The 19012-nt window shown below is 42.7% G+C and overlaps 1 protein-coding gene across 1 annotated transcript in view; it reads right to left on the bottom strand.

Moving 5' to 3' along the window:
- Positions 1-2972: 2972 nt before the first annotated feature.
- Positions 2973-19012, bottom strand: part of cdc42bpb (CDC42 binding protein kinase beta (DMPK-like)) — a 94606-nt gene continuing 78566 nt past the window's right edge. Inside the window, exons 31-38 of the mRNA XM_079526569.1 lie at positions 18678-18885; positions 17800-17897; positions 15961-16045; positions 14864-14981; positions 12964-13081; positions 7024-7132; positions 5665-5726; positions 2973-5049 (exon numbers count right to left, since the gene is read on the bottom strand). Of these exons, the coding sequence (XP_079382695.1) occupies positions 4963-5049; positions 5665-5726; positions 7024-7132; positions 12964-13081; positions 14864-14981; positions 15961-16045; positions 17800-17897; positions 18678-18885 (885 nt within the window). The 3' untranslated portion in view covers positions 2973-4962. The remainder of the gene's footprint in view (positions 5050-5664; positions 5727-7023; positions 7133-12963; positions 13082-14863; positions 14982-15960; positions 16046-17799; positions 17898-18677; positions 18886-19012) is intronic.

The following is a 19012-nucleotide window of genomic DNA, read 5'->3' as shown; positions in this document are numbered from 1 at the left end:
AGGCAGCCAATAAAAGACGGGAACAAACAAACGGGTCATCAGATATTCTTTTATTCGTCCGCTTAATGTCTCTAACAATAATTCAATAATTACAGAAATAAAAACCTTTTTTTTTGTATTTTTTTTTTTCAATTCAACCATAAAAGTCTGGGTGCATTTGGGTAGGGGTAGGTAGGGGGTATTTGAGGGGGGGTGTGTGTTTTTTGGGGTGGAGGTGGGGGTAGTAGGGGTATTTTGGTGGATGTGGGGGGCATTCGGGTGGGCGTGGGTGGGGAGGTTGGGTGAATTTGAGTGGGGCTGGGGAAAGTTGTGTGTGTGTGGGGGGGGGGGGGGGGGGGGGGGGGGGGGTAGTTGGGTATTTGGGTGGGGGTACGTGTGTGTGTGGGGGGGGGGGTAGTTGGGTATTTGGGTGGGGGTATGTGTGTGTGTGTGTGTGGGGGTAGTCGGGTATTTGGGTTGGGGGTACGTGTGTGTGTGGGTAGTTGGCATCACTTAGGTGGATGAAGGCTATACACAGGAAAAAACAGGGAAATATAACCGGCGACATAAAAATCAAAAAGGATTATTATTAATAATAATATTATTTTTTTTGTTCCTTCTTAAATCTGGAATATAAACGATGTGCAACTTTCTTTCTTTAATACAGTGTTTTTATTTATTTATTACGAACTCCAACAGATATGACAGTCTCTGTCGGTCTGTCTAGAAGCCTCATTCATCAACATGGCACAGAAACTCGTCTAAATCCTGTCCTAATAATATCCTATATGTACAATGTTGAGTACAACATTCTTGCCGTTTGTCCAAAGGTGAGCGCGTGCACTCACGCATGCACGCACAGACACACGCACGCACAGACGCACGCACAGTTATAAGTACAATAGAGCGTCGCATTCCCACCCCCTTTCATGGCCCCGGGAGATAATTTCCCATACATTTTTTCCCATTAGTTAGGTAAAGTTAGCTTAAGTTGTGGCAAATCTGCAAAAAAAATGCTTACCACTAGCTTTCTTCACAGATGTGTTCATAAAGGTGTTTACTATCACAGACAAATTTGTTCCAAGCCAACTCCCTTGGGAAACTTTGTGACAGCTGCTGAAAATTCCAAATTTCATTATACTTTAAGTAGCATGTGACATGTCAAACTAGGGGGGTTTCAAGATTCTGAATCCATTGCAAGCATTAGTTTTGCACAAAAAACACTCCTTTGCCTAAAAATGCGATGAGTTTAGCACATTTGGGCAAGTGGCTATGGCCGAATTTAGCCCAAGGAGTATTTTCGTGCAAAACTCATGCTTGGAATGGATTCAGCATCATGAAAACCCCCTAGTTTGACATGTCACATGCTACATAAAGTATAATGAAATTTGGAATTCTTTGCCTTATATTGGTTGATAATGGTACTCCAACTTTCAGCAGCTGTTACAAAGTTTCCCAAGGGAGTTGGGTTGGAACAAATTTTTCTGTGATAGAAGACACCTTTATGAACACATTTCTGTGAAGAAAGCTAGTGGTAAGCATTTCTTTTGCAGATTTGCCACAACTTAAGCTAACTTTACCTAACTACATTCAAAAAGTATTTATTTAAAGACCTTTAGTTTAAAGACTCGGACAAAGCCAACTCGGCTCCTGACAAATCATGACAATACATTTTTTACAAATAATTAGAAAGAAGAAAAAAAACAGACCCGTCTGAAGTGAGTGGTGCTGTACTGTACCTGTACTGTACTGTACTGTACTGTACTGTACTGTACTGTACTGTACTGTACTGTACTGTACTGTACTGTACAAGCCCTCCTCACTGGCCTGTGTGTGTCTGTGTTAGGCTGTGCAACAGTGACACTCAAAAAAGGCAGGGTACAACACTTTTTTTTCTCTTTTCGAGTTGTTCTTCTAATTATTTGTTCGGCCCAAAATGTTGTTTATTGTCATGATTTGTCACCATCCGAGTTGTCTTTGTCTGAGGCTTATAGGTCTTTAACAGGGCGGGAACCCCTTTTGGTGTTTTAACTAAGCATTATGTTAGCTTCAATTTAGCTATTGAAAAATAGCAGATCTACACGCTGGCGCGCTACGAGCTTGTACTGTAGGTATAGCTATTTTTGAAAAATCGTAAAAATGCGGCACAAATCTTTGAATATATATTCTTTCAGAGCGAAATTTTTTCTTATTTCGACGCCAGGTCTAAATGGGATAAATAAATACTTTCTGAAACGTCTATAGGAAAAATGAATGGGACATTCTCCTCCGGACGGTGAAAGGGACGCTCTATACACCACTGATTCTCAAAGTATAGGGGTCCATCGTCGTCTTTAGCATCATTTAACATTTCCTTTTTTTGTGTTATTAATCCGGGATAAAGAAAATCCCTTTTAATTTTCTCCAGCGCCTTTTATTTTAAAGTGTCAGCCTAACTAAATACTGATTGATTTAATCAACAATTGTTTCTTTTGATACAAAATGTTTGCTAACCACTTTAATCTATATTTGTAGTATATGTTGGCTATTCAATTTTTTGCAGATATACAAGCTCACGGCGTGTGTCACATCATGCTAGCCTCGCATAGCCATTCTTCATCTGCCTTTGCAATGCATATTGCCCCAGGCAGATTAAGCCTGGCCCCTCTCAATGCATATTACCCCAGGCAGATTAAGCCTGGCCCCTCTCAATGCATATTACCCCAGGCAGATTAAGCCTGGCCCCTCTCAATGCATATTACCCCAGGCAGATTAAGTCTGGCCCCTCTCAATGCATATTACCCCAGGCAGATTAAGCCTGGCCCCTCTCAATGCATATTACCCCAGGCAGATTAAGCCTGGCCCCTCTCAATGCATATTACCCCAGGCAGATTAAGCCTGGCCCCTCTCAATGCATATTACCCCAGGCAGATTAAGCCTGGCCCCTCTCAATGCATATTACCCCAGGCAGATTAAGCCTGGCCCCTCTCAATGCATATTACCCCAGGCAGATTAAGTCTGGCCCCTCTCAATGCATATTACCCCAGGCAGATTAAGTCTGGCCCCTCTCAATGCATATTACCCCAGGCAGATTAAGTCTGGCCCCTCTCAATGCATATTACCCCAGGCAGATTAAGTCTGGCCCCTCTCAATTGTGGGAGGACTTCACGGCCGAAGTGGTGATGAGCCAACCAGATTCGTCTGGAACCAGGCTATAACCAACCAGGGCCCAGTATGCAAATATGGGGCGGGATATTGCAGGAAAAAAAATCAAATACTGAGAGAAGCCTTCTAAATCATGAGTTTTCTGAAAAACCTATGTTGCTATGTCAGTGGTTCTCAAACTATTTCATGTCAAGGACCCCACAAATTATATGCATTTGGCCGCCGACCACCATTTGAAAATAAAATATGTTGTTCCTGGGACCCCCCCCCCCCCCCCTAAAAACGTTAACTCTGAATGGTGGGTACCACCTACTGGTGGAGAACTGGAATTGCGTGACGTAGGTCCTACAGCATAAGTAAATAACAGTACAACATTGTGGGTTCTTTTCACGCCTTATTATGCAAATCATTCTGTTCGCCTCAACGTTTAAAACGGGGGGGTGTCTCACTCAAACTTTGTTTTTAAATTACCGTAGCTAACACTTGAAGACTCACTGTGTGCTTTTTTTTAATTTCTGTAATCGTTGCAAAAAAATAAAAAAAATCATGATTTGCATTGATTTATTTTATACACACACACACTTGACATTCACCCAATGACCATCATCATCGCCGTGAGGTTTAAGATGAACGAACACCGTTCTGTTATGGACTACTAATGTCTGGACTAAAGTTCATCTCAGCCAATGGGGCTCCGTGCACACCGAATAACTCTTTCTACTTCCCTACTCCCTTCACAGGTGTTACTGATGATACTAATTAAGGCTCTGTTCCATTTATTGCGCAGTGGTTCTCAAACTATTTTAATGTTGAGTCACACAACCGTGCGGGCGCTCAAGGACACCTTTTTGAGACCCACTCGTGTAGCAGAGTGTTTCCAGAGAGCCAACATGCAACAATAGCAGCACCATGGAAATGGAACAGGGCCTTCATTACTATCATCGGTGACACCTGTGGAGGAAGTAGCAAAGGGGGCCCAAGTTCTTTCCAAAATGGCGTGTGTGCATAGAGCCACTAGAACGGACAGCGTTAAAATGAGCAAACAAAAAAGGAAAAAAAAGGAGAAAACGGAAAATGTATCCGAAAATGTATCCGTAAAGGTTGTTTTATCCCATTTGTGGGATTATACTAGTACTCACATTATGGGTAAAACAGCCATTTCTGTGGGCAGACGGGAGCATATAGTCTCACTCATGATTCAAAGAACCGTTAAGAATGGTTTGAGTTTGTACACAATGTTGATGAATGAGGGCCCTGCTTTTAGCACAAAGACAGAAGATGGCGCACGTGTGCGTGTGTATGTGTGTGCGTGTGTGTATGGCGTGCGTCTGTCTTTAGAGCGATATTGTTACCCTGAAAAAAACAAAAACGAAAAAAACAACAACACATCTTTAAAAGGTAAAAAGTGAAACAATTCTTTTCTTTAGGGTTAAAACAGGAGGGAGAAAAAAAAGAAATTGGCATTGCATCACGAGCCCGATTCTATACTGTTATACGTCCAAAAAGACGGCAAGGCTCGTCGAAAAGTAATATGTTTTGAAAGCGACCGATCTTCAAGACCACCGCGCGAGACGCCGTCCGTCGTGCGATGAGAAAAAAAAAAAAGAGAAATCAGACGTCGTTCCGGTTCTGTACAACAACACAAACACCTTTATCAAACCTCGTGGAAAAAAAGGAGAGAAAGAAAGAAAGAAAGAAAGTGAGATTTCATAATTTCTTATTTTAAATTAAAAGTTTTCAGACCCCACGTTATACCATCTGATTTCTGTCCTGCGATTGGCTAGAAGTGTGTGTGTGTGTCTGTGTGTGTGTGTGTGTGCGTGTGTGTGTGTGTGTGCATTAGTCCAGGCTGTCCAGTGTGGTTTGGCTGCGATGTGGAGATGTCGGGGATGGAGGGGAGCTGAGATTACTGCTGTTAGAGTCAGGCTGCATGGGAGAGAGACAGAGAGAGAGAGAGAGAGAGAGAGAGAGAGAGAGAGAGAGAGAGAGAGAGAGAGAGAGAGAGAGAGAGAGAGAGACGGACAGGGAGGGTGGGGGAAAGAATACGTTTCATTTAATTTTAATACATTTGTTTTAGAAAAAGAACAAACATGTACAGTAGGTATTGGACATTTCTATGGGTGTAGGCCTATATGGCTTATCTGTATCTGTGTACTGTATATTTTCTAATGTATCTTGTTCATGTTTTATGGGTTCCCATCCCCCTTGAAAATGAGATGCAGTAGTAGTTTTTGCCTGATAAAAGGGCACCCGGAGAGAACCGCCCGGCTTTAAATGTGTTAACCCATTTTGACCTGAGATCAGATTCTAAAAATGTCTTCTACATCCTGACAGTTTTCTGAAAAATCGATGTTTCTATGTCAGTGGTTCTTCGATTTTTTTTTTTTTAAATAGCAGACCTACAAGCTCGTAGCGCGCCACTCGGTGGCGCGCTATGAGCTTGTAGATCTGCTATTTTCCAATAGCTAAAGCATAACATAATGCTAACACCAAAAGGGGTTCCCGCCCCAAAATGGGTTAAGTGGTTTCTTCATGACGTACCTCTTTATCAAAGTCCTGGTCCAGGTCCGACGCATTCCTGGATGAGCCCGCTGCTCCAAAGTCTGGCACGCACACACACACACACACACACACACACACACGCACACGCACGCACGTGCACACACACACAAACACACAGAATAAAGCACAATGAAATCTCAAGACTGAAAATGTAATGATGTTTTAGGGCCGACATTTCTGAGGACCAATTCATAAGACGCTTCTTAAACTTTGTATTCTATTGCTATAGTCTGATCACATATAACAAATGTGACAAAATTTGACTGAGGGACTGCCATTGGATTTTTTTGAATTTTCGTTTTTTTCATGTCATATGAAAGCAGGGAACCATAGCTTCAAATTGACATATTGTTTGTTCAGTTTGACCCACCAGTTTTGGAGATATGGCTTATAGAGTAATGTCTTGCAGAAAACAGCGAGTTGAGAAAACAGGCTTGAAAGGTTCGCTTCTGTGGACTCTAACATTACACCTAGCTACATGTTTAAGCATTTATTTCATATTTACATGTCCATTTCAGCTCAGACACTTATTTCAGACATGCTCTAGTATGTGAAGAGTCTGCCTGTGCTATAAACTCATTTTTGAAGAAAAATAAATAAATAAATAAAGTTTTTCTCCTCTGGTGAAAAGCTGGAATTTGCGCGATGGCAGGCTCTCAGTCAAATCTGGTCACAAATACCCTTTCATCTTCAAAACGGCTAATGCACGCTTTCACAGAAGACACGGCTTTGGCTTCTGTTGGAATCCAAATGACTGAAATCAGTCGAGTGGCGACTGAGAACCTTTAATCCACGCACGCACACACACACACGCGCGTGTGTGTGTGTGTGTGTGTGTGTGTTGATTCCGTCGACTAATACTATGACGAAAAAATGTTCGTCGACTACCATTTTTTCACTGACGAAAATTAAATGGAAACTAAATGGGAACTAAATGAAAACTATAGGCTATGATGACTAAAACTAAGACTAAATATGTTGACAATTTCATCAACAAATAAAAACTAGACTAAAATGTTAAGAAGGGACTAGTGGTAGAAGAGATACAGTACCAGACATTTTACTGAAAATAGTTTTGCTGAACATATTTTCAGCAAGTGTAAAATCAGTCATTACGACGGCATCAAGGCCCGCCAAAATAAATGTTAATCAACCGTAGATTTAGTCGACTAAAGTCCCATGACGTTTAGTCGACTAAAACTAGACTAACACTAAAACATGGCGGGTGACTAAAATGTGACTGAGACTAAATTAAAACTATTCAAGAGACTATGACTAAAAACTAAAATCAAATGTTGCTGTCAAAATCAACACTGGTGTGTGTGTGTGTGTGTGTACCTGAGGCCGTTCTAGTGATGTGCGTTCTGCTTCTCTGTTGGCGGGAGATGCTGGACAGGGGGCGGGGCTTCTCTTTCGCCGTCGAGTCATCCTGAGAGGCCGATGCACTCTGAATGCACGCACGCACGCACGCACCAACACACACACACACAAGTGTGCGCGCAAACACACACGCACGCATCCATCCACGGCGATTGGACACACACGTGCACGCACACACAAAAACACACACACACACACACACACACACACACACACACACACACACACACACACACACACACACACACACACACACACACACACACACACACACACACACACACACACACAGTTAAAACGTGCCCCACAGACCCTCCGTTGAAGACAGGGTGAGTGGTGATTGGACGACGGGGGGGGACAGGAAGTTAATCGGCCACACAGGAAGTGAGGTGGGAAGCCAAAAAAAGAGTTCAGGAAGAGAAGTGGCGGAGAGAGAGAGAGGCGGAGAGGTTGAATGACGACGACGACGGAAATAAAAAACAACATCAAACAAATAGGAGAAACAACGGAAAAGACGACAAGTCGGAAGAAAGAAATAATAGAAGGGTGGGTGGGTGGGAGGGGGGGAGGAGGAGGGGGGGGGGGGACAGGAGAGAGTGAAAGAGGGATGAACGCGATGGAGAGAAGATGGAAGAGAAGGACGCCGCGCGTCCCAATACTCTCATTTCCACGTCCTATACCACCTAGGTATGGCCATATGGTGACCACGGACAATAATATGGTCAAAAAGTGTGAAAATCTACATTAAATCTACAATATACAGTAGGTCTTTAACCCATTTAGGCCTGACGTCAAAAAATGAAAAAAAAAATGTCTTCTAAATTCTGACAGTTTTCTATACCTCATGTTTCTGTATGAGCGGTGCTCCATATTTCATGTCAAGGACCCCCAAAAATGATATGTAATTGGGCCACCGACCCCCCAATCTGAAAATATGTTATTCCAGGAACCCCTCAGAAGTAAAGGTAAAAACGTTTGCTCTGAAAGAATATAATATTCAAAGATTTGTGGCGCATTTTCCCCATTTTTCAAAAATAGCAGACCTATAAGCTATGCTTATGCGCTATGAGCTTGTAGATCTGCTATTTTTCAATAGCTAAAGTATAACACGATGCTTCAAACACCAAAAGGGGTTCCCGCCTGGAATGGGTTAAGTTGCTTGATTCAGTCATTAGATATTTGATTTAATTCATTTTAGTTTCATTTTTACACTCTCAAGAGTTAAAGATCTGTACTCGCGTACAGCCGGCGGAACTGCTCAGCCTGGTATTCCTAAAGTAACCTAACGTAAATGATGTTTAAACGGTTAAACCTAACCTTATTCCTAACCTTAAAGGGCCACTTCACCCCTTTTGCAACCAGATCTTATTTTAATGATGTTTGGGAGACAAGAAACACTTTCCTGGGGTTTTTACGTGGGTAATATGTGTTTTTAGATATTTTAGTATTTCAAAGTGGCCATGGGCTCCATGATGTCATGGACACTGGGCTCACTTCCTTCCTGGACTACAATTCCCATACTGCTTTGGTCCACTGCTCCTTCTTGTGGATAGGGGGAGGGCTGTCTTACTGAGACAACATGTAGTCCAGGAAATAAGTGAGCCCAGTGTCCATGACATCATGGAGCCCATGGACACTTTGAAATACTGAAATATCTAAAAACACAAATTACCCACATAAAACCCCCAGGAAAGTGTTTCTTGTCTCCCAAACATCATTAAAATAAGATCTGGTTGCAAAAGGGGTGAAGTGGCCCTTTAAACCTCAGTAAAACTATGTCTAAAACCTAACCCCAATTCCTAAGCTTAACCCCCAGTAAACCGATTCCTAACCCTGACTGAACTTCTTTCTAACCTTATCGTCAGTAAAAAAAACAAAATAAAGAATACAAGAACCCCGGCACCGAGCAGTCGGCGTGAGGTCGGCGGGAAAAAAGCGGTCCGATGTGCGGGCCAGTGCAAAAATAAATAAAATGGCCCCGCCTGGTTCCCTTTAAACGCCCTACGGTACAATTTTGCGTCATTAACCCATTCAGGCCTGACGTCGAAATAAAAAAAACGTTCGCTCTGAAAGAATATATATTCAAAGATTTGTGCCGCATTTTTACGATTTTTCAAAAATAGCAGACCTACAAGTTCATAGCGCGCCACTCGGTGGCGCGCTATGAGCTTGTAGATCTGCTATTTTTCAATAGCTAAAGTATAACATAATGCTTAGTTAAAACACCAAAAGGGGTTCCCGCCCAAAATGGGTTAAAAGCTATAATATGACACAGATGCGTCCTCAGGTCTAAATGGGTTTAAAGCGCCCCGGGCTACTATTTGGTGACATATCCACGGTCCGCGAGTGGACGACGCGAGGAGGGACATTAGAGTATTGGGATGTGGCTCCAGAGAGACAGCGGGAGGGAGAGAGGCGAGTGCGGAATCTCCTTCGGGGTTTGAGTAAATGGTCACGCCCACCCTCGCGACTTTCCCTACTTGCGGGACGCTGGGGGGGGGGAAGAGGATTTACTATACTGTCCTTATTGGGTCGCGAAGGCGATTCCGCACTCGCGGGGGAGAGCGAGAGAGAGAGAGGGAGAGAGAGGCAGAGAGAGGGAGGGAGAGAGAGAGGGAGAGAGAGGAGAGGCCTACCCTGCCCAGAGAGGAAGAGGAGGGAGAGGAGGAGCAGGAGGAGGAGTCCGTCTGCAGGAAGACCCCGGCGGACAGAGGAGTCATGTGATACACATGTTCAAAGTTGGAGGGAGGGGAGATGAGGGGGGGGCGGGGGGAGGAAGTGACATCACTGGAGGTGGACTGGAAGGAGTGGAGGAGGAGGAGAAGAAGGAGAGAGGAGGCTTCGTTTATTCTCCGTCGCGCGGTGGGCGGGTGTGTCGCCGGACAGAAAATAGAATAAATAAAAACCTACGGACCTCTCTCAAAACCTAAACGGATAAGACTAGTGCTAAACGTCCGCTCCAGAACTTGCAAAAGCTCTGGTCTTTAAGATACGGTTCTGTCAAACTACTTCTCTTCAATAGAAAGCTTTATACTCTGTATATTATATATATAAAATGTATATAACGACGCAATGTGGCATAGCTCTATTTACACAATGCTGTACCTCCTCCAACTGTATCTACTTTATGTTTACACAATGCTGTACCTCCTCCAACTGTATATACTTTATGTTTACACAATGCTGTACCTCCTCCAACTGTATATACTTTGTTTACACAATGCTGTACCTCCTCCAACTGTATATACTTTATGTTTACACAATGCTGTACCTCCTATAACTGTATATACTTTATGTTTACACAATGCTGTACCTCCTCCAACTGTATATACTTTATGTTTACACAATGCTGTACCTCCTCCAACTGTATACTTTATGTTTACACAATGCTGTACCTCCTCCAACTGTATATAATTTATATACTTTGACACTTGCTTTGGTAATGCAGCACATCAACACTGTGTATTCAGTGTTTACCACTAGATGGTGCCGTAGGCTAACATATGAGTCACCGTTTGACTCTCTGCCACTAGAGATACAGTGAAGTGACTGGAATAACTAGATCATGTGATCGCCAGATTTCCGTTTGTACATGAGCACAGTACTTCAGTGAATGTACTTAAAAATACACAGTTACTTTCCAACACTGCCTACAAGCCAACAACGCCTTGTCGGCTCGTAGAGTAGAGTGGAAAAGCTTTGTTCTCTGGACTGGTAGAGAAACTACAAGAGCCTCAAACAAGTGGTAATTAAACTGTATTGTTCCCAGGTGTAACAACTCATTCGGACAGTCTGCCTTCTCAGTAAAGGACATAAATCAAAAAGACAAAAGGCCACAGTGAGTGGCGCGCAGAAAATAGGAGATCTGCAGCGGTGGCCGAACGGTTTGCGGAGCGGTCTTGATACCGGAAGGTCGCCAGTTCGAATCCCCGGACCGCCACGTTAAAATTACCACCGCTGAAGTGCCCTTGAGCAAGGCATTGAACCCCAACCATGAAATGTTCTATGAGCAGGGAGTGGCTGTAAACAAGCATCTCGAGCTTAGTCCACTTACCCTGGGTAAACAAAGAACTTTGCTTTGCAAACTCAACACGCGGTGTATATATATACTGTATATACAGTATATATATATACCGTAATATAAATGAGGCGGACTAAATTTGCAAACAACGGCCCATGGGCGTTTATACGGACGAGGGCGGTTACTTGGACGAGACGGTTATTACGCAAAATGGTGTCAGAACCTGGGCTGATATTAGGTAGTGGGCGGCTATTTTTTTTGGGTTGGGTTTTTGAAAACTAAAGTGTTACGGTATTTTTTAGAAAAGTCTCCTGTGGACAGGTGGTGAAAACACCCTGTAAGGCAACGCATCTACAAATTGTGCAAATGTGATTGTGATGTCCATATCAAATAAATAAACAAATAATAATAATAATAATAATAATGTGATTGTGATGTCCATATCAAATAAATAAACAAATAATAATAATAATAATAATAATGTGATTGTGATGTCCATATCAAAAAAATAAACATAAACAGAGTAATTCCTCTTTTCTTTTTTTGACCAGCGACACACCGCCGTGCTACGAAGTATAAATTAGGCAGAGAGTCTAAAAGAAAATTCATCAGGAATTTTCTAAAAAAAAAAAGTAAAAAATTGGAAGAGAGAGATTTTGAGAGTCAGTCGTGCAATGTAATCTCTACTAGGATCCTAATGGAGAGAGTGATGGGTGGAGGAGAGAGGAATACAGGATAGAGTCTATTCCCTCCTGTCAGAGATTAGGGTGAAAACTCATGGCATCATGCTGAGAAACACAAGAGTAGAGAGCAGATTATTTTTTTTAACAATAGTACCACATGCACAAGTACATTAGTACAGCACAACAGGGCATTTAGGAATGAACTACAATGCAATACAGTCGACTAGAAAAGGCTGCAGCTCAAGACATTTAAACCATTTCGAAAAAAATAACAAAAAACGTTCGTTCTGAAAGAATATATATTCAAAGATTTGTGCCGCATTTTCACGATTTTTCAAAAATAGCAGACCTACAAGCTCGTAGCGCGCCACTCGGTGGCGCGCTATGAGCTTGTAGATCTGCTATTTTTCAATAGCTAAAGTATAACATAATGCTTAGTTAAAACACCAAAAGGGGTTCCCCAACGGAATAGACTATAGTAGACAAAAACAAAGCATATTTACACTACTTCCATAACATTTGTTTTCCAATTCCTTAGATTGTTCTTGTATTGCTTCTCCTATTTAAAGGTAAGTGGTATGTCTTTGTTAAAATAAAATAGCTCTATATTGTGACAGTAATCATTGCTATAGAGTGTGTGTTCAGTAACAGTGTTAAATAGCTCTATATTGTGACAGTAATCATTGCTATAGAGTGTGTGTTCAGTAACAGTGTCAAATAGCTCTATATTGTGACAGTAATCATTGCTATAGAGTTTAATGTTTTAAGAATATATCATTTGCCCTACCCAACAGACTGCAGTAGAATGCATTACAAATGGATCAAACCCCACAGTAGAATGTCTTGAAATAGATCAAAGTGAACAAATTGAAACAGATCAAAGTGCAGTGGGACATATTAAATTGGAGTATAGCGAACGGTACCAGAGGCAGGTCCATTAGAACATTAACCCATTTTGACCTGAGATCAGATTCTAAAAATGTCTTCTACAACCTGACAGTTTTCTGAAAAAGCTATGTTTCTATGTCAGTCGTTCTTCGATTTTTCAAAAATAGCTAAAGCATAACATAATGCTAACACCAAAAGGGGTTCCCGCCCAAAATGGGTTAAATTGGAGTATAGCGAACGGTGCCAGAGGCAGGTCCATTATTAGAACAGTAGGACATTATTAAATTGGAGTATAGCGAACGGTACCAGAGGCAGATCCATCAGAACCTGCATGCCGTCTCCTGGTCCCATGTGAGCGACGTGGTTGAAGTTGGTCGGGTGGGAGATCATCTTGGACCGCAACTCTGGGTCCCTCAGCATCTCTCTGCGCGCACACACACGCGCGCACACGCACACACACACACACACACACACACACACACACACACACACACACACACACACACACACACACACACACACACACACACACACACACACACACACACACACACACACACATTATTTTGGAGGGGGTTCCCAAGATTATTATTTTTTTTTTTGAGTGGTGCAAACCACTCCAACAACTGGCTTTGTACGCGTGTACCCGTGTTTGTTTGTTCGTACCAAAAAAATCACACCCGTGTGAACTGAGTGGTGTAAGGTCTTATATAGACTATCAGCTGTGGTCTGACGTAATGTCTGACGTAATGAAATCACACCCGTGTGAACTGGGTGACCATAGCAACCATGCTAATTTTTTGGTACGAACAGACAGACACGTAAACTAACAAAGCCAGTTGTAGGAGTGGTTTACACCACTCAAAAATGAGCATGGTTGCTATGGTTAGTATGTGACGTCACTGACATCACAGATATCACGTCAGAGTGAATCAATCTCTATATAATCAATCTTTATAGTTATTCCTCAACAGATGTTGTGTAATGTACAGTAACTATAACAGTAAATGTGTAGTTGCACCACTCAGTTCACACGGGTGTGATTCTTTTTACTTAATTGCAAAAATTGCGAACCTCGTCAGACAATCCCCACACAGCCTACAACAGCTTCCGTGAACCGACTTCACTGCTGTAGCCTTTTCATGAATTACATCTGCTGTCGTGAAAGTTTATAGTTTCAACACCAAAGTTTCAACACCAAAGTAGGAGTAGTAGTTGTGAATTAGCAAACTGGACATTTTGTACTGAATGTTTCCTTTATCCTGGTGTTGTGCTTTTGTTTTCGCCAAAGTATTTACATGTCCCTACGTTGTCCTTCAAGTTCCACAGACGCCTGCCGTCCAGACGGCCCCCGGCCCCTCCCACCCCTCACTGGGGAGAAACCGGGTAGGAAAAACGGGGACGCATCCCAGGCTGCCCTCCCGACATTGAACTAACTCAGCGTTGAACTAACTCAGCGTTGAACTAACTCAACGTTGAACTAACTCAACATTGAACTGACTCAACATTGAACTATCTCAACATTGAACTAACTCAACATTGAACTAACTCAACGTTGAACTAACTCAACGTTGAACTATCTCAACGTTGAACTAACTCAACATTGAACTATCTCAACATTGAACTAACTCAACGTTGAACTATCTCAACGTTGAACTAACTCAACATTGAACTAACTCAACATTGAACTCTCTCAACATTGAACTAACTCAACGTTGAACTAACTCACGTTGAACTAACTCAACATTGAACTATCTCAACGTTGAACTAACTCAACGTTGAACTAACTCAAAGTTGAACTAACTCAACATTGAACTATCTCAACATTGAACTATCTCAACGTTGAACTATCTCAACGTTGAACTAACTCAACGTTGAACTAACTCAGCGTTGAACTAACTCAGCATTGAACTAACTCAGCGTTGAACTAACTCAGCGTTGAACTAACTCAACGTTGAACTATCTCAACGTTGAACTATCTCAACGTTGAACTAACTCAACATTGAACTATCTCAACGTTGAACTATCTCAGCGTTGAACTAACTCAACGTTGAACTAACTCAACGTTGAACTAACTCAACGTTGAACTAACTCAACGTTGAACTAACTCAACACTGAACTAACTCAACGTTGAACTAACTCATTTGGACCAAATGCTACATTATGAACAGGAAGTCCGTGCAACACAAACAGGAAGTATATATACCTCCGCTGCTGGAGTCTCTCCTCCTCTGGAACCTTGAACAGGAACTTCCTCTTGCTGCGCGTTCGAACCATCAACTTCCTGCTGTGTTCCGACACCTCTGGAATAGACAGCTCCCCCTCTGGTGGGGAGGAGAGAACAGCACAGCGAGTGAGAGAGTGAGAGTGAGAGAGAGGTTTCAGCTCAAGACCCAAATTAGACGTTTGCCGGGACCCAAACTAGAGAAAATAGCAAATCTACAAGCTCACAAAGTGACGCTTCATGCCGCATTGTGAGCTTGTGGATCGGCTATTTTCACAACTTCTTACCCCATTCAGAACGGGAACCCCTTTTGGTGTTTTAAGCATTATGTTATTCTTTAGTTGTTGGAAAATAGCAGATCTACAAGCTCATAGCGCGGCACCGAGTGGCACGCTACACGCTTGTAGATCTGCTATTTTTGAAAAATCGTGAAAATGTGGTGGATATCTTTGAATATATATTATTTCAGAGCGAACGTTTTTAATTCACATCTTTGCTTCTGGGGGGGTCCCTGGAACAACATATTTTCGGATGGGGGTCCGCAGCCAAAAATAGTTTGAGAACCACTGATATAGAAACATGAGGTTTTTCAGAAAACCGTCAGGATTTAGAAGACATTTTGTAGAATCGTCCTAAGGTCTAAATTTGTTTTCATGTTTCTCATGTTTTTAACCCATTCTGGACGGGAACCCCTTTTGGTGTTTTATCCAAGCATTATGTTATACTTTAGCTATTGAACAATAGCAGCTCGTAGCGCGCCACTTGGTGGCACGCTACGAGCTTGTAGATCTGCTTTTTTGAAAAATCGTAAAAATGCGGCACAAATCTTTGAATACATATTCTTTCAGAGCGAACGTTTTTTTTTTATTTCGACGTCAGGCCTAAATGGGTTGGGGCCAAGCCTGAAGGAAGGGTCTATGGTCCCTCTCAAATGCCCAAACTATATATAATGGGCCTTGATATGAGAGGGGTTGAAAACCCAATACACAATTTCAGAAAATGTTCCAAAAAAACCTGCCGATTCTGTGTCCAAGCTGATGTTCTACAAGATCATGCGAGGATGTGAGGTGTTTGTTTACCTGAGGACTCGTTGCTGAAGTAGATGAGTCTGGGTTGTTCTGATCCCAACAGGTTCAATGTCCCCTCCACGTTCAGAGGTCTGATCTACACGGCAGACAGACAGACAGACAAACATTAAAGTCCATAGAATTGGCTGGCTGGCAAACGATTCATGTCATAAGTGTTATAAAAAAAACAGACTTGGACGCCATATTACGTAATCTTCAAAAGCCGTGTATAGAGAGTATGCACATGCATGATTTTCCCATCAGGACACGCCCCCCTCATCTAGACTGAGTGGCAAAACATTGAGCAGCATGGAGTGTTGGAGTTTGGAAGCGCTCGTTGGAAATCACTCAACCGTCCTGCCGTACCACCCGTTTCTAAATGTCACATAATGCAGGAGGCAGCAAAATGTTGTGTTATTGAAAACAAGCACTTCCAAACTCTGACACTTAGAAACATAATCAAATGCAGGGCATTTCTTGACAGAAAGTAGCTCGTAACGTTTCTATGGTGGATTTTCATGAAACAAAAACTTTGCAGATAGAAAGAGGATCATTCAAGCTTTTCGTACAGCTGCAATGTTGGTGAGTTTAACATTGTTTAATGCAATCAGACTAGGACTTTTCTGTTTGGATGCATGGGCTGTCAAGGCCAGAAAGTAGTTTTTTGCCACTCAGTGGGCGTTCCCGCATAACTTCCAGGTACGATGATGTCACGCGCATACCCTCTATTGGAGGGGCTTAGTGACCCTCAAAAATAAATACAATGTATTCATTTCACATCCCTGGGGGATCGACTGAGACACCCCCCCACCTCCCCTCCGCTTTGAGAAGCACAGTGTTATACTTTAGCTATTGAAAAATAGCAGATCTACAAGCTCGTAGCGCGGCACTTTATTTTAGAAAGAAATGGTGAAAATGTGGCGCAAATCTTTGAATATATATATTCTTTCAGAGCGAACGTTTTTTAAATCAAATCTTTGCTCCTTGGGGTATTTTCAGATGGGGGGGGGGGGGGGGGGGGGGTCGGCGGTCGAATACAGATAATTCTGGGGCTCTTTGACATGAAATAGTTTGAGAACCACAGACATAGAAACATAGGTGTTTTTTTCTCAGAAAACTGTCATGATCGTCCTCGGGTCTAAATGGGTTTAACCCATTCTGGACGAGAACCCCCATTTGGTGTTTTAACTAAGCATTATGTTATATATATATATATATTAGCTATTGAAAAATAGCAGATCTACAAGCTCATAGCATGCCACCGAGTGGCGCACTTACAAGCTTGTAGGTCTGCTATTTTTTTTTAAATCGTAAAAATCGGCAACAAATCTTTGAATATAATATTCTTTCAGAGCGACGTCAGGCCTAAATGGGTTTAAAACAAGCTTGTAGGTCTGCTATTTTTGAAAAATAAGAACGACTGACATAGGGGCGGCGGTGGTTCAGGGGTAGAGTGCCTGGATGGTAACCGCAAGGTTGCCAGTTCAAACCCAGGCTCCCCCAGAGTTACTGTCGAAGTGTCCTTGAGCAAGACACTGAACCCCTAATTGCTCCCGATGTGCTAGTTGGTGCCTTGCATGGTTTCCGTTGCCATCGGTGTATGAATGTATGTGTGTGTGAATGGGTGAATGTAATGCACAATCTCTGTAAAGCGCCTTGGATAAAGGCGCTATATAAATGCGCCATTTACCATTTACCATTTACATAGAAACATAGCTTTTTCAGAAAACTGTCAGGATGTAGAAGACATTTTTAGAATCTGATCTCAGGTCAAAATGGGTTTAAAGATGTACCGAGCACAAGAAGAAAAAGAAGCAGGTATAGAAAGAGGATTGCCGGTTGAATATTTACCTTCCTGAGAGAGACGGTCTGGACCCACGCTGTGGTGTGGATGTCAAACACATCCACACCGTACTCACTGTACACAGTCAGGTAGGACGAGGTGGAACCTGCACACACACACACACACACACACACACACACACACACACACACACACACACACACACACACACACACACACACACACACACACACACACACACACACAGAGCATGTTTTTATTTCACAATGTTTTCTTTATGGGTAAATCATTTGACAGTATGCACGGCATAATATTACTTAATTGTTAAAATGTTAGGTTACTTAAATTATTGGTTGTGTGATGACGCACACGCGCACACGAACGCACGCAAGCACACACACACACCAGTGTTGTTTTTGTCGGCTAAAACTAAGACGGAAAATGTCCGTCGACGAAAACCAAATGGAAACTAAATGAACACGAAGCTATTATGACTAAAACTAAGCTAAATGTATTGACAATTTTGTCAACAGATCCAGTATAAGTCATTTGACACTTGGTTGCATGCTGAAAATAGCAGATCTACAATCTACAAGTGTAAAATGAGCCATTACGACGGCATCAAAGCCCGCCAAAAAAAACCCAGTTTGGTCGACTAAATCAACTGTAGATTTAGTCGACTAAAATCTTATGACATTTAGTCGACTAAAACTAGAACACTAAAACATTCCAGGTGACTAACATGTGACTAAAACAACACTGACACACACACACACACACACACACACACACACACACACACACACACACACACACACACACACACACACACACACACACACACACACACACACACACACACACACACACACCACACACACACACACACACACACACACACACACGTATTGTAGTGGTTACGTACTGCAGGCCACGGGCGTGGCGGGCCACATCAGCTCCTGCGTGCGCGAGCGGCGCCCGTGCGGGTCCACGTAGATGCCCAGCTGGGCGAAGCAGAGCAGCAGCTCCTCCGTGCCCACCTCGGCGGCGTGCAGTGCGTCCAGGGGCTGCTGGGACAGGAAGGCCAGCGACGGGTCGCCGGGACTCACCAGGCTGACCGGGGACGACTCGCCCTGTTGAGGGAGGGGAGGAGAGGAGGCGTCACAACACAGGGCACTGCGCAAAAAAGAATGGTATACGGTCGAGTAAATGTCAGGAAACACCTAGTACATTTACCAACAAAGTCCGGTAAACTCCCAT

Source organism: Electrona antarctica, assembly GCF_951216825.1.
Source record: "Electrona antarctica genome assembly, chromosome: 17".
Classification (NCBI taxonomy): Eukaryota; Metazoa; Chordata; class Actinopteri; order Myctophiformes; family Myctophidae; genus Electrona; species Electrona antarctica.
Note: the sequence above shows the minus strand (reverse complement) of the source record. Positions and strands in the feature narration are given on the sequence as shown.